This window comes from Euwallacea similis, chromosome 4 (genome assembly GCF_039881205.1).
Source record: "Euwallacea similis isolate ESF13 chromosome 4, ESF131.1, whole genome shotgun sequence".
Taxonomy (NCBI): Eukaryota; Metazoa; Arthropoda; class Insecta; order Coleoptera; family Curculionidae; genus Euwallacea; species Euwallacea similis.
This window is the reverse complement of record NC_089612.1, coordinates 8,209,726-8,225,460: the sequence shown is the minus strand read 5'-3', so window position 1 is coordinate 8,225,460 and position 15,735 is coordinate 8,209,726. Positions and strand designations below refer to the sequence as shown.

At 38.9% G+C, this 15,735-nt stretch overlaps 1 protein-coding gene and 1 pseudogene across 1 annotated transcript; both read left to right on the top strand.

The window, feature by feature from the left end:
* The first annotated feature begins 985 nt into the window (after window positions 1–985).
* LOC136408248 (piggyBac transposable element-derived protein 4-like) lies at window positions 986–2,242 on the top strand (annotated as a pseudogene).
* Window positions 2,243–3,251: 1,009 nt separating this feature from the next.
* On the top strand, window positions 3,252–9,318 carry LOC136408247 (uncharacterized). The gene is made up of 3 exons (XM_066389124.1): window positions 3,252–3,263; window positions 4,549–8,026; window positions 8,630–9,318. The coding sequence occupies exons 1-3, from the start codon at window positions 3,252–3,254 to the stop codon at window positions 9,316–9,318; spliced, it is 4,179 nt and encodes a 1,392-aa protein (XP_066245221.1).
* The last annotated feature ends 6,417 nt before the right edge of the window (window positions 9,319–15,735 follow it).

Genomic DNA, 15,735 nt, shown 5'->3' with positions numbered 1-15,735 from the left:
ACACCTCCGTATCAATATTTAAGGAGAGTGCGAAACTGAAGAAGCTCTCTTTTCTCCCTACTTCATCACGGACTCGTACGCGTTAGACTCTCGTCAACATTCTTTATTCTCGATATTGTATAGTTGTTAATGTTATCAATAAACCTTTGTTAAGTTAAGAAGGTTTAGTTTCTTTTATACGCGAAAACAGTGTCTCTGAGACTGCGAACTCAGGGTGGTCCTTCATAATCGATCAATCCAGTCCACGATCTACGTAGTTCATGGTTATCGTATCGAAAGGGGTGAATCGACCCAACCACGTACACGCGCCAAATTTGGACCAAACACTGAGATCTTTTTCAAATCGTTCATACATTCCAAATGTGGGAACATTTGTTTGGCATGTCGCAAGAAATAAGGGAAAATGTCGGTATGATTCCGTGAGCCCTGTAGAATATCGCTTACTATTACATGTAAATCAACAAGCAGGGCTGATGTCTCTAGGCAATACCTTCGAAAACTAACATATGCTTGGTGTTGAAGGTAATCTACAATGAAACTATATTACACCAATGCGAAGACGAAGAACTCACTGTCTAACTCATTTTCCGCTAACGAGTGCTCGATGGACGGGTTCTGGAAAAACTTGTTTAAAATTGTCAACAAATCTGCCTTGTTAACCTTTCGGGGGCCGCGCGCGGAGTCTCACTCCGCAAGATTAATATATTTAAAATAATTCCGTGATGCGTCACCTGCTGATGTGGCGCTGCACAGTAGTCTCATAAAATGCGTTAATAGTGGCGCATGCGCTTTTGTACGTCATTTAGTGCGTTTCGTCTTGGTACTTTCTTCATTGCGGACGGTAATTCCCCATACGACCTTCCTTGCCTTAGTTTTGTGTTTAATAAAAGTATACAACTAAGTTAAAATTGTGTTACTAAACAAGATAAGTTGTTTTTTTTCTTTAAAAATGACATCTAAATGTTTCGAACTATTAATTTTTTAGATGTGTTCTTGGGAAGACGAACAGAACCATTTGAAAAAACTTATGGAAGAGTGTTTGTGGGAAGATATACCACAAGATACTTTTGATGATGACGATAAAGATTTGGAAGAGGATGATCTGGTTGAAACACAACGTATTGATAGCAGCACCGAACAAGAATATTCCGATTCTGAAAGTGGTGAAGAAATTTCAATACAGGGGCCTACTTTCACTGGTAAAGACAAAACAACAATTTGGTCAAAACATCCAATAGCAAGATATGGAAGGACTCGAAAAGAAAATCTTATAAAAGATCTTCCAGGTGTCAAAACTTGTCTAAAACACGTAAAAAAAGAATCAAAAATTTTTAGTAACTTTTTTTCGGATAAAATTCTCAACGATATTGTAATTCACACAAATCAGTATATACTAGGGAATCGAGATAATTACCAAAGAGAAAAAGATGCAAAAATTACTGATTTATTTGAAGTTAAAGCACTTATCGGACTTCTGTATTTATCTGGAGTTCTAAAATCTAATCGGCTAAATTTCGACGAAATGTGGGACAAAAATGGGACAGGAGTGGAGCTGTTTCGACTGACAATGCCTCAACAAAGATTTCGTTTCCTCATTTAGCATCTAAAATTTGATGATGGGACCACACGATCCGACAGACGGCAGTATGATAAACTGGCTCCAATAAGGGAAATTTTTACTGATTTTGTCTTAAAATGTAAAGCTGCATATGTGCCTTTTGAGAACGTGACCATTGATGAGAAGCTCGAAGCTTTCCGGGGAAAATGCAGCTTTCGGCAATACATACCTAGCAAGCCCGATAGATATGGACTTAAGATGTTCGCCCTAGTTGATTCAAAAACATTTTTCATCGTGAATTTAGAGGTTTACCTTGGTCGTCAACCAGAAGGTCCCTTTTCATTTAGTAAGTCGCCAAAAGATGTGGTTATGAGGCTTTGCGACCCGATAAAAGGTACTGGCAGAAATATCACAGTGGATAACTGATTTACCAGCATGGAACTTCTTCAAACTTTGAAAAAGGATTTTAACTTGACTCTTATTGGTACAATAAGAAAGAACAAGAGAGAGCTGCCGCAAGAGTTTACCCGTCCTACAAATCGTCCTAATTTATCAAGCATGTTTGCTTTTCATAACCATGCCACACTTGTATCTTTTCTTCCAAAAAGAAATAAAAATGTCCTGTTGGTATCGAGCACACATCACGATGACAAAATTGATGAAACACAGGAAAACCCGAAATAATATTGGATTATAACGCCACCAAAGGTGGAGTGGACTGCGTTGATAAACTATGTGCGGCTTATGATGTTTCGAGAAACACTCGGAGATGGCCCATGGTGCTATTTTATTCTCTTCTCAATGTAGCAGGAATTAATTCATACGTCGTATATTCTATCAATAACTCGACATGGAACGTTAGAAGACGTCAATTTCTACGACGATTATCATTCCAACTAATAGAAGGCCACCTTCGACGCCGTGTAACGCAAAATGTTTCAAATATTTTGAAACGACGAATAAGAAGCATTTTGGGGATCGATGCCAATCCGAAACCCGCTGCTGCGGCGGCGAATGTGCGTGGTCGTTGCGTTTATTGTGACCAAAAAAAAAATCGGCCTATGCGATTTTCATGTATTAAATGCAGAAAATTTTTATTTTTAGAGCACTCACTAAATATTTGTAATGAGTGTTCTGCTGTAGAAGAAGAAAGTGAATAAGACATTCGTTTTCTAGAATTAGTTTCACTTCATTTTTTGCTATATAGTAAAATAATTTGTTTAGTTTTTATGTTTAACAATAATAGAATACTACATTTTATTCCCTGTTTAAAAATTAATAAATAATTGGTTAAGAAAGCACAAAAGTGTTTAGCGGAATAGTAGTCCGCGTGCGACCTTTTATGTTTTGATTTAAGAGCGACCTCCGAAAGGTTAAGGTTGCCAGTGAGCTCCGCTTCCACGTTAATATCATCGGGATTGGGATTTACTTGAATGGGGGTAAATAGGGAGGAGACACTGTCTTTGGAACCCTTTCTAAACCGGATTTGCAGGCGAAGGAGGAGACCTATTTGACGGTTTACATCGGTTAGGGGCAAAGGATTCTGAAGGAAAACACTGTTTACTGTGCGAAGTACTGTACGCATTTTTGACTTCTGTAACATTTTAGATAAGAAAAATTCCTTAGAAAAATCTTTAGAAAAATTGTAAAATTATATTAGGTGTACAACTTTGCTTCCGCCGTTTTTGAATAGATGTATGTAGCGGTAAGTAATGATCGAAATAAATAACCCCATGTGGGCATGCAGGAGCCTTGGGCACCTGTTAACATAACCTCATAAAAATATTAGTCTATTTGTGTCTTCATCATAAAGTTATTCGCGATTGAAAATGTCGGTGTACGAGCCAAATTCTCGTCATTTGCGGGAGGTTTTACTTTTCTGCTTCAATATGAAGAAATCTGCTGCTGAGGCTCATCGAATGCTCTCAGATACTTATGGGGAAGCCACTATTAGTGAAAGGACATGTCGTGAGTGGTTTCAGCGCTTCAAGAACGGTGATTTTCACGTCGAAGACCAACATAGCGGTGGAAGAAAGAAGGTTTTCCAAGATGCGAACTTGGAAGCATTACTTGACGAAGACTCGTGTCAAAGTCAACAAGAATTGGCACAATCATTGGGAGTGACTCAACAAACAATCTCAAAACGCCTCAAAGACATGGGAATGATTCAGAAGCAAGGATATTGGGTGCCGTACGAGTTGAAACCAAGAGATATTGACAGGCGTCTGTTCGCTTGTGAACAGTTGCTTGCAAGGCAAAGACGGAAGGGATTTCTGCATCGTATTGTGACTGGGGACGAGAAATGGGTTCATTACGATAATCCCAAACGCAAAAAGACTTGGGGATATCCCGGCCATGCTTCCACGTCGACGGCCAAACCGTCTATTCATGGTTCCAAAATCATGCTCTGTATTTGGTGGGATCAACTCGGCGTAATATATTATGAGCTGTTACAACCAACTGAAACAATCACAGGTGCTCTTTATCGAACCCAATTAATGCGTTTGAGCCGAGCATTGAAAAAGAAACGGCTGCAATACAACGAGAGACATGATAAAGTGATTTTGCAGCACGATAATGCTCGACCCCATGTTGCGCAAGTGGTCAAGAAATACTTGGAAACATTGAAATGGGAAGTCCTACCCCACCCGCCATATTCTCCTGACCTAGCTCCTTCTGATTATCACTTGTTTCGATCCATGGCACATGGGCTAGCTGACCAACACTTCCGGTCTTATGAAGAAGTAAGAAATTGGATAGAATCGTGGATCGCTTCAAAAGATGTCCAATTTTTTCAACACGGGATTCGTATGCTGCCCGAAAGATGGGAGAAAGTAGTGGCCAGCGATGGACAATACTTTGGATCCTAAAGGTATAATTAGTTTTTTACAATAAAATCGCGAAATTCGGAAAAAAAACGGCGGAAGCAAAGTTGTACACCTAATACAATCGCTTTAAATCTGTTACAAAAAAGATACGAGAATAAAAAGGCAGTTATTAACATTCACGCTAAAGGTTTAGTTCTTAATTTACCAAACGCGAATAAAGGATCATCTGTAAATATTAGAAAATTAATAGACGCAGTTCAGCAACATAAATCATCATTAGAAAAATTAAAATTACCCGTGGATCAATGGGATGTTTTGTTGATACCGATAATATTAAACAAACTGGATGATAGTACTAATCACGAGTGGGAGCGGAAACAATGTAATACTGAATTGCCGACTGTTGATCAATTAACGGAATTTTTAACCGAAAAATGTCGTTTGTTGGAAGCGGTTCGCGGCTTCTCAACCATACAATCAAATAAGCATGACAGGGATAGAACGCAAAACAAAGGCCACGAGAAAAGAAACGAATCACATCAGTTTAGGAATTATTCGTATTCTTTGACCGAAAAAATCAGTAAGTGCTACATCTGCACCGAAAACCATTTTATTCATCAATGTCCTCGTTTTATCCAATTATCAGTATCGGACAAATATGACGAAATTCGAAGACATAAATTGTGCAGCAACTGTTTACGTCCAGGGCATCTGAAACAGGAATGTAGATCAAGAGGCTGCAAAAAATGCAACCAAAAACATAATAGCACGTTACATATAGAGAAACGTTCAGGGAGTGAACATGTTCAAAATTCTAGCAACAGCAGCACTAATGAACCTTCCTCATCATTAACTGAACATGAATCATCGATCAGTTTTCCATCTAATCCTTCGGCTCACGATGTATCTAGAAGGTATGGAGAATCCAAACAATCTACAGTTCTAACAATCGGCCAAAGTAACGCGGTCACGTACGATACGGAAAACAATCCTTTGGCATTATCATCGTTAGGTATTGATACAAATCATGTACTACTATCCACGGCTACCATCCTCATCTCAGACAGAAAAGGATATAAATGCAATGCCTTACTCGATTGCGGAAGCCAGTCAAATTTAATGACAGAAAACTTCTGCAGAAAGTTAAACTTAAGTCCCCAAAAAATTGACCTTTCATTGTCAGGTATCAGTCAAATTGTCACAAAGATTAATCAGCGAGTGCACACGAAAATAAAATCCAGGTTCAACGAATATGAATCTAACATAGCATTTTTGGTTTTGCCCATTCTTACCGAAAATCTACCCTCATTTAGATTTCCTAGTTCGGTACTTCAAATTCCAATAAATATCAATCTAGTTGATGAAAAATTTAATGAACTAAAACAAATTGATGTTTTATTAGGGGTAGACATATTTTATAATCTGTTAGGTTCGGGTAAACTTAAATTAGGAAAGGGATTGCCAATGTTACAAGAAACCTCTTTAGGCTGGGTAATATCGGGCAATTTAATATGCAGAGAATCTCAAAGTCGGAAAGTAGTGTGCAACCTTGCGACTAGTATTTCAAATAAAACATTAAATGACTCGTTGACGAAATTCTGGCAGATTGAGGAGTTTGAAAATGTTAAATTCATATCAAAAGATGAAAATTACTGTGAGGAATACTTTAGTAAAACTACAACCCGCGACATGGACAACAGTTTTGTCGTAAGGTATCCGTTCAATAATCAAACAGATTTTAGTCTCGGTGACTCCAAATCGAATGCCCTAAAGCGGTTAAAAAATGTAGAGAAAAGGTTAGAAAAGGACAAGGACCTCAAGAAGCAGTACGTAAAATTTATGACGGAATATGAGAACTTAGGCCACATGACGCTTCAAGGGCCCATTGAAAAGGACATCTCTATTCCAAACAATTCTTATTTTTTACCCCACAGTGCGGTACTAAAGAATTCTATTACCACGAAGTGTCGCGTCGTTTTTGATGCAAGCTGCAAAACAAGTTCAGGAATTTCCCTGAATGACACGCTTTTGGTAGGACCAGTAGTACAAGATGACTTGTACTCAATTTTGATACGTCTAAGACTTCGCAAAATTGTTTTGAGCGCGGACATCAAAATGATGTACCGATGTATAAAAGTTCATGAGGAAGAACGGAACTTCCAAAAGATTCTATGGCGACCAAATCTTAATGATCCGATTAATGTGTATAAACTCAACACGGTAACGTATGGCACATCGAGTGCACCCTTTCAAGCCACACGTTGCTTGATAGAATTGGCCGAGAGCAACAAAGACAGGTATCCACGAACAGCAGAAATAATTAAACGCTCGTTTTACATGGATGATCTGTTGGTTAGCATTGATTCGGAAACAGATGCATTCCAAATTTATAGGGAACTCGACGATATTTTAAGTCAAGCTAATTTTAAATTGAGAAAATGGTCGTCCAACAGTAACATAGTTTTAAACAGTATCCTACAAGCAAACAGTAACGAAAATCACGACAATTTAATTCTACCTCATGAAAATAAGCATCTAAAAACTCTTGGAATCAGCTGGGATCCTAAACAAGATACTCTGAAATACTCAGTAAATATTAAATACGAGCCATCCCGTGTTACCAAAAGGACTATTCTTTCAAAAATTTCGCAGATCTTTGACCCGCTTGGGTTGATAGGTCCCGCATTAACTAGGGCCAAGTTAATCATTCAAGCTCTATGGAAATTACATATCGGTTGGGATCAAGCAGTCCCGAATGACTTAAGACAGATTTGGGAGGAATTCTCAAATGAACTGGAGTGTCTCAATGAATACAAGATCGATAGGCTTGTAATTCCAACAAAGACGGCCTGTGTAAGATTGTACGGATTTTCTGATAGCTCCGAAAAGGCTTACGGAGCCTGTATTTACGTGGCCTCGGAGGATGAGTCAGGTAGTCATGAATTACGACTGTTGACAGGAAAATCAAGGGTAGCTCCAGTTAAAAAACTGACCTTGCCTCGACTTGAGCTTCTAGCGGCCCACCTTTTGGCCAAACTAATGAATACGGTAAGACAAATTTTAGACATACAAATATTAGACGTACGATACTTCACGGATTCTAGTATTGTTTTGGCATGGTTGAAAATTGATCCTGCTCACCTTAAGACCTTTGTTGCCAATCGAGTGGCAAAAATTAATGAATTGACTAAGATAACGGAGTGGGCTCACGTGCCAAGCAAGGCCAACCCTGCAGATGTAATATCGAGAGGATTGAGCCCAAGGGAATTGCTGGGATGTGATCTTTGGTTTCACGGTCCCGAATTTTTAAAGAAAAACACATTAAGGACGGAAGCGAACTTAGATAGCCATGAGGTTCCCGTCGCTGTCTTGCCCGAATTAAAAAATAATTATACCACAGTATATAAAACAACGAGTATAAATAGCGACAACTACGGACTTAACATTTTTGATAGATTTTCTACCTTCTTCAAACTGCACAGAGTAGTAGGTTACATATGCAGATTTAAAAATCGATGCCGCAAAGTGATGAATAAGTCAACAGCCTTGACAGTTGAAGAATTGAACGAATCACTGCTTATATTAGTAAAATTGGTTCAACGGAATAGCTTCGAAAAAGAAATTTCCGACTTATCCAAAAGTAAAAAACTCCCAAGCGATAGTAAAATTTTGAATCTAAACCCATTTCTCGATTCAGAAGGGATACTTCGAGTTGGGGAACGTTTAATAAATTCACAATTTAATTTTGAACAACAACACCCTATTATATTACCGTATAAACATAAATTCACTGACTTAATAATACAGAATGAGCATATGAAACATCTCCACGCGGGAGTTCAAAATTTGCTTTCGATAATTCGCCTCAGATTTTGGATAATAAACGGAAAAAATGCAGTTAAACGTAACCTTAGTAGATGCATAAGATGTTTTAGAGTAAAACCGAAACCTTCGAAATTTTTAATGGATTCCCTTCCGGCCGCAAAGGTAACGCCTTCACGACCTTTTTCCAATTGTGGAATGGATTATGCAGGGCCTATATTCATAAAGGAGGGTACGCTGCGTAGAGCCAAATCCGTAAAAACTTACATATGCATTTTTGTTTGTTTCGCCACACGTGCAGTACATATCGAACTGGTTAAAGATCTTTCAACTAATAGCTTTTTGAATGCATTGGAAAGGTTCTGTTCAAGACAAGGAAAACCAACAAATATACATTCAGACAATGGTTCTAACTTTGTAGGGGCCAATAATTATTTTATCGAACTCAATAACTTAATAAATGATGAATCACACATTAACGCCACAACTACATTTTTAGCCAATCTTTTGATAAAGTGGCATTTCATACCCGCGCGTAGTGCCCATATGGGAGGATTGTGGGAGGTGGTGGTGAAATCGACTAAGTTTCATCTTCGCCGCGTCTTAGGTGAATCATCTCTAACATATGAAGAGATGTACACCTTATTAGTAAAAATCGAAGCTTGTCTCAACTCGCGACCACTAATGCCAATCTCAAACGACATAAACGATTATGCACCCTTAAACCCCGCGCATTTCCTTATTGGTGACTCGTTGGCAAGTTTACCACAACCCGACTACCAGAACGCCGTTATCTCTCGCTTATCTTATTACGAACGACTACCACAACTCCAACAGCATTTTTGGAATAGTTGGTCCAGAGATTATTTGACAAATTTGCAAACTCGATGCAAATGGAAGAACACTGTAGATAAAACCATAGATATTGGAGCATTAGTTTTACTGGTGGAACACAATACTGCCCCACTGCGCTGGATTTTAGCTCGAGTTGTCGAACTCCATGAAGGAAAGGATCATGTGATACGTGTAGTGTCAGTGCGCTTACCCAGTGGAACTATATCGCGAAGATCATTGTCAAAAATATGCCCATTGCCCATGAATAACGAATAACTCTTTGTAATTAATTTAAAAGGTAACGACCTTTTAACGGGGCCGGCATGTTAGGGCTTGTGTAGAGGACAGAATATTCGATAATTAATTTAATCTATTAGTTCGATATCGTATTCTTCATAAGCCTAGTATTAAATCTGTGACTAGTATGTAAGGAACCCGTGTGCTACGCCTATGGACATTACTCGTTTCTCTTGCCACTTTGCCCGTATGACCAGATGTTGATTCGCATTTCGTTTGATCTTAGACTAACTATGTAATAAAACTCCTCGCCGACCTTTTGTGCGTACTAGAATTTAGACACGTTCTCGATGCTGGTCATAAACGCCCTCCAATAAAACCCAATTATATTGTTAAAGTTAGGCAAGTCACAAGGACAAATCTAGAAGAAGTGCCGATGATGACCTCTTAGTTTCTGGTAAGCCTATGTACGCTTACCATTAACTTTAGTATTTAAGATTTTGCAAGAAGAAAATTCGCTCTCTTCTTGTGCGTCTCCGTCGACTCTTAACTCCGTACTTTGCACGTTACTCGTACGCGATTCTTTACTCACGGTTCCTATACACGGTTAATTAGTACACTAGTTAACTTGTCACGAAAAGTTGTTATTTTTTTGCTAAATTACTCGAAATTGTTGGTGAACAATAAACCTTCGTTACCGTTAAAAAGGGTTTTTGTTTTCTTCATTTGCACGAACACGGTGTCTCTGAGACCGCGAATTCAGGGTGGTCCTTCGCAAGCATCCAGTCCATTGCTAACTAGACGTATCAAGAATTAGGCCACGTCTAATCAACATCTTGGTACCACGATCCACGAATAAACAACCGTACCACCTCTATAAAATCTTTACAATCGGATTTTGACAATTTCACAATCCAAAATATTGCAGATATATTTAGAGGGTGATTCATAACTTATACGCATAAACTTGGGAAATTACGGCTGAGGGCAAAAAATTACTAAACATTTTTATAAATTATAGTAAAATATTTTTTATTTTAGAAATAATTAAAAAGAAATGTTTATAAGGTGGGTTTTTTTTTCATAAAAACTAAGAAGTAAACAAGTCAGGACGATATGAGTGATGTTTCTAACAGTACTTTCTTAACTATTGTGGTCGTATTCGAAAGTATGGCACATAATTTCTCAAACGAAGAACTCGTGGATATGATAGTGGCATGCGGGGAATTACATCAAAATTCAATCACTGCAGCTCATCTTTAAAATGTGAACTTTATACTCAATATAAGTAACGGTTTTCAACAAAATGATAAAATCGGGTTATTTTTGGCGATTTTAAAAGGATATAACTCCCTTATTTGATTCGGTGTAGGACTGCCAAAGTGTAAACATCTTTGATAGTGCTATCCCGGTGTGTTTTTTTTTTTACGCTGCCCGCGATAAGAAAATACGAGTGCTCCTAGCATTTATTCAGATTTCACATCGTCATAGGCAAAAATGCCCGATAGTTTAGTAACTTACCAAGAAACATAGCAAGATGTCTAACCCAGATAGGGACGTCTTTGTCTACAAGGACTCCCAAACAATGAAGATAACCCCAACAGCCAATCAAACTCCTACTGTAAGTAAAAACAAACTGCCAAATAGTGAAAACCACATGTCCTATTCGTCAATAACGAAAACTATTCCAAAACCTGTATTTCCAAAAAAAGACCAAGCCATAGTACTACATGCTGAACCCACTCTTAAATTATTTAACTACGTAAAAGCAATAGGAGAACTAACTGGTCCAAAAAATATCACTTTTGCCTCAAGAATATCCAATAATAGAGTCTGCATCTATCTACTGAATAGTACTATGGTGGATCAACTTCTGAGCACCCACCAAACAATCATCATTGAGGGAATACAAATGAACATCCGTAGACTAATTTCCCCAACAAAAAGAATAGTAATCTCTAACGTCAGTCCAAACATCCCGCACGAACTGGTGGAGGCCTCTCTGAAAAACATCGGATTAAATTTGACATCCCCAATTTCCTTCCTGAAGGCGGGTATACCTGGAGATGAATACAACCATATTCTAAGTTTCCGCAGGCAAGTATATATCCTACCAAGTTCGGAGGATTTCGAATTGCAAACATCCATAATCCTGCAACACGATGACAATGAATACAGAATTTTCGTATCAACCGACAAAATGGAATGCTTTATTTGCAAACAATCCGGACATATCGCGGCGAACTGCCCAATTCCCTCAACACCCTCAGAAAATATCATTGCGCAGCCAACCACCCAACCTAATGATCCACAGTTTTCACTCAATAACAGTCCTGCTTATTATCCAAAACGGCAACACTCAGACACACTTTCATCAATAGAGCAGCATCCAGGATCGCTAACAGAAACAGCTATGCCGCCCCCAACTACGAAAACAGGACCAGCCAAAAAGAAAAAACGAAAAATCTCATCAACGCCAAACCCACTATCAGAAAACACAAAAAAAATAATTGAAGAGAGATATCAGGAAGAACCCGATAATTTTGTACTCCCAATAGACAACTTCATAGCTTTTCTAAAAAATTCATTTGAACGAAACGACCCTTATACTGAGGCAGCAAAATTCACAAGTGACATAAAGGTACTTCTGGAGAATATCTACAATCTGTATCCTCATCTGCAAGAACGATCCATCAAAAATAGACTTACAAGACTGCACAAAAAGATCAAAACGCGTCTATTATCGGAAGAAGTGGAAATCGAAAGCATATCTCAATCTTCAGATGGAGAAGAATCCTTTTCGGACTGCTCCCAACAATCTAATATCACTTCATATTAAAAAATTTCGTCTTCAAACTTATACAATGGAACTGTGACGGATTCTATCCGCACCTTACTAGAATTCAAGAATTAATCATCGAACATCTCCCAGATATTCTCTGCCTACAGGAAACTAACTTTAAAGAATCATACAAAAAATTTCTAAAACAATATCAAGGATATCATCAAATACGCAAAGACTGCACTCGAGCCAATGGAGGTACGTCAATCTTTATCTCCAATGAAAAATACTCAGAACTCCTACCTCTAAACACCGAACTAGAAACTGTTGTTGTCAGCGCGTGGTGTCCAACAAAAATAACAATATGTAACATCTATATTCCCCCCAACTATTCCCTCAAAGAGTCTGATATCATCGGCATCATCAAACAACTCCCAAAACCTTTCATAATTGTTGGAGACTTCAATGCTCACAATAAAATATGGGGATCTGAGAAAACGTTTAGCAGAGGAAAGATCATTGAGAATGTACTGGATGTCTCTAATATCCATCTTCTGAATACTGGTCATCCTACACACTTCGACATTTCATCAGGAACATCCTCCTCAATTGACTTGAGTTTCACTGACTTAAATATCGCAACACAATTGACCTGGCAGACACTGAGCAGCCTTTATGACAGTGACCACTTCCCCATAGTGATCTCCAATAACGTTAACTCTGAAACTCATATGCCTGTTATATGGAAATTAACCGGAATAGATTGGACTATCTTTGAGAAGGAAACGAGAGTTCTAAGTGATCGACTAATCCTCTCTGGGGATATTAACGAAGCCACCAAACAACTATCAGACACTATTCTACTTGCAGCTAACAAGTGTATAGGAAAGATAAAAATAGACCCGACAAAAAAGACTCTCCCATGGTGGAATGATGCTTGTAAATCCGCAATCAAAGACTGTAAAAAGGCACTTAACCGCTACAGGCGTACTAGGGAAATGATTGACTATATAAATTTCAAAAAACTTAAAGCTAAATCCAAAAGAGTCTTGAAAGAAAGTAAAACGCAGTCATGGAAGAACTTCGTAAACACCATCTCCTCGGACACCCCTCCTGAACAAGTATGGAAGAAAATCAAACAAATAAGAGGACAGCAGAATAATCAGAAAATAAATTGCATTAACTATGACAATCGCATTATCACCGACAGCCAAACAATTGCCAACATACTAGCAAAAACCTTTCAGGAAAAATCCAATAGCACATCAATCCCAGTGGTAGCAATACCCCCGCAGCAAAAGATACCAATATGCTCAGACATACTGAACTTGCCTTTCTCTTCCGAAGAACTATTGCATGCGCTATCCACATGTAAGAACTCGGCTGCTGGACCGGACGACATTCCGTTCATTTTCTTGAAGAACATCTCTTCTTCTGCACTGGGCAAACTGCTAGAACTGTACAATAAGGTATGGACAAGCCATACATTCCCATCAATATGGAGAGAAACCATAATCTTGCCTTTCAAGAAAAATGACAAATCACCGCCAGATGAAAACTCATTTCGCCCCATTTCTCTCACATGTACAATGTGCAAACTAATGGAGAAAATGATTAATGGAAGACTACGATGGCACTTGGAGTCTAACAACCTTATGAACCCATTCCAGTTTGGCTTCAGACCACAACGTAGTTCCATGGACAGTCTGATATTGCTCCAAACAGAAATATCCAACGCACTAACATCTCAACAAGAAGTAGTAGCTCTCTTTTTTTATATAACAGCTGCTTTCGACACAGTACACAAATCGACCATATACGACAAACTAGAGAAATATTCCATAACCGGTAACATGCTAGCATTCATAAAAAACTTCTTATCGGATAGATCTGCCAAAGTTTCTCTAAACGGAGCTACATCGACCACCGTCACCTTGAATGAGGGAGTCCCTCAAGGATCAGTCTTAAGTCCAATTTTATTTAACCTAGCCATCAATGACATCTGTAATTCCATTCCTACCCCAGTCAAACACTCGCTATATGCAGACGACCTGGTCATATACTGTAAGGGAAGAAGCACAACAAGTACCTGCAGACTAATACAAAATACTGTAAACAACCTTCAAATTTGGTCATTCATGACAGGACTTAATTTCTCACCGCAGAAAACGAGAGTGGTTCTCTTTAGCCGAAAACATAAGAAGTTTATACCACAAATTACATTAAATTCCACTCCACTAAGAGTCGTCCGAGAACATCGCTTTCTCGGCCTAACTTTTGACAGCAAATTGTCCTGGAACAGACACATTCAAAACATCAAAGCTGCCTGCCTTAATCGCATGAAAATCCTTAAAATCCTATCAAACCAGCAATGGGGGAGTGACGAAACAACACTTCTTAGAATCTACCGAGCTCTAATCCGGTCAAAACTGGACTATGGCAGCGTCGCATATTCATCCGCAAGCAGATCCACACTCAAAACGTTGGATCCAATTCAAAACACTGCTCTCAGACTTTCCCTGGGCGCATTTCGATCCAGCCCAACTCACTCACTCTGCATTGAAGCACACGAACTACCCCTCTCGCTCAGAAGACATCAACTGACGTTGGCATATTATACCCGAATTATAGCATGCCCGAAAAACCCGACTTCCAGACTCTTTAATATGTTAACACCACTGGAACCCACCGGCAAACACCCACTTTCTGTTCCTCAAATTCTGTGGGGCTTATTGGAGGATGTCGAATACCAAACAACAAATACTAGCTATCTCCCAATGACTCCCCCTTGGACGAAAATCATTCCATCTATTCACCTATCCCTTTTACACCATGACAAAAAAGAAGCATCATCTTCTGTTATCAATCAATCCTTTATGCAAAGCATGCATACAATCAATCCCAATATCACCATCTTCACTGACGCCTCGAAAAATGAACAAGGAGTGGGCTGTGCGGCCATAAAAACAAATAACATACTATGGACTTCCACCCTGCCCAAATACTGTAGCATCCATACCGGAGAACTTTATGCAATTCTTCAGGCCTTAAAAACTGTAAATGATACAGGTCAAGTAATAGGTATTTGTACAGACTCCTTGTCGGCTCTGCATTCCATCAAGAATCCATACTCTACCAACCGTCTGGTGCAAGAAATCCATGACATATGTCAAGTCCTCAACATAAACCACAACAAAATCCATATAATCTGGATTCCATCTCACAGAAACATCCCTGGTAATGAACAAGCTGACCTAGCTGCGAAAGATGCTATCGTCAGAAAATATCCAACAGCTGAAATAGTGCTCCCTGGAGATCTAATACGTCACTTCAAACAATCAACTAGAACCAAATGGCTGGACACCTGGAATCAATCGAACCCAAAGCTGGCATGGTCAGGAATCGCAAGAACATCACCCAACAACCCACCGCTAAACAGGAAAGACACCATAATCATCAGAAGGCTCCGAATAGGGCACACCAGAGTAACACACGGCTTCCTCATGGCGAGAGAGACGCCCCCTAACTGCATAACCTGTAACACCCCACTATCATGCGAGCACATCTTGATAACTTGCCCCCAATATAGCCAAAGCCGAACTCTACATAGATTAAAACCAAACCTAAGGGAGAATCTCAGTGTGATAGAAAATCAAAGAAATATCATTGACTTC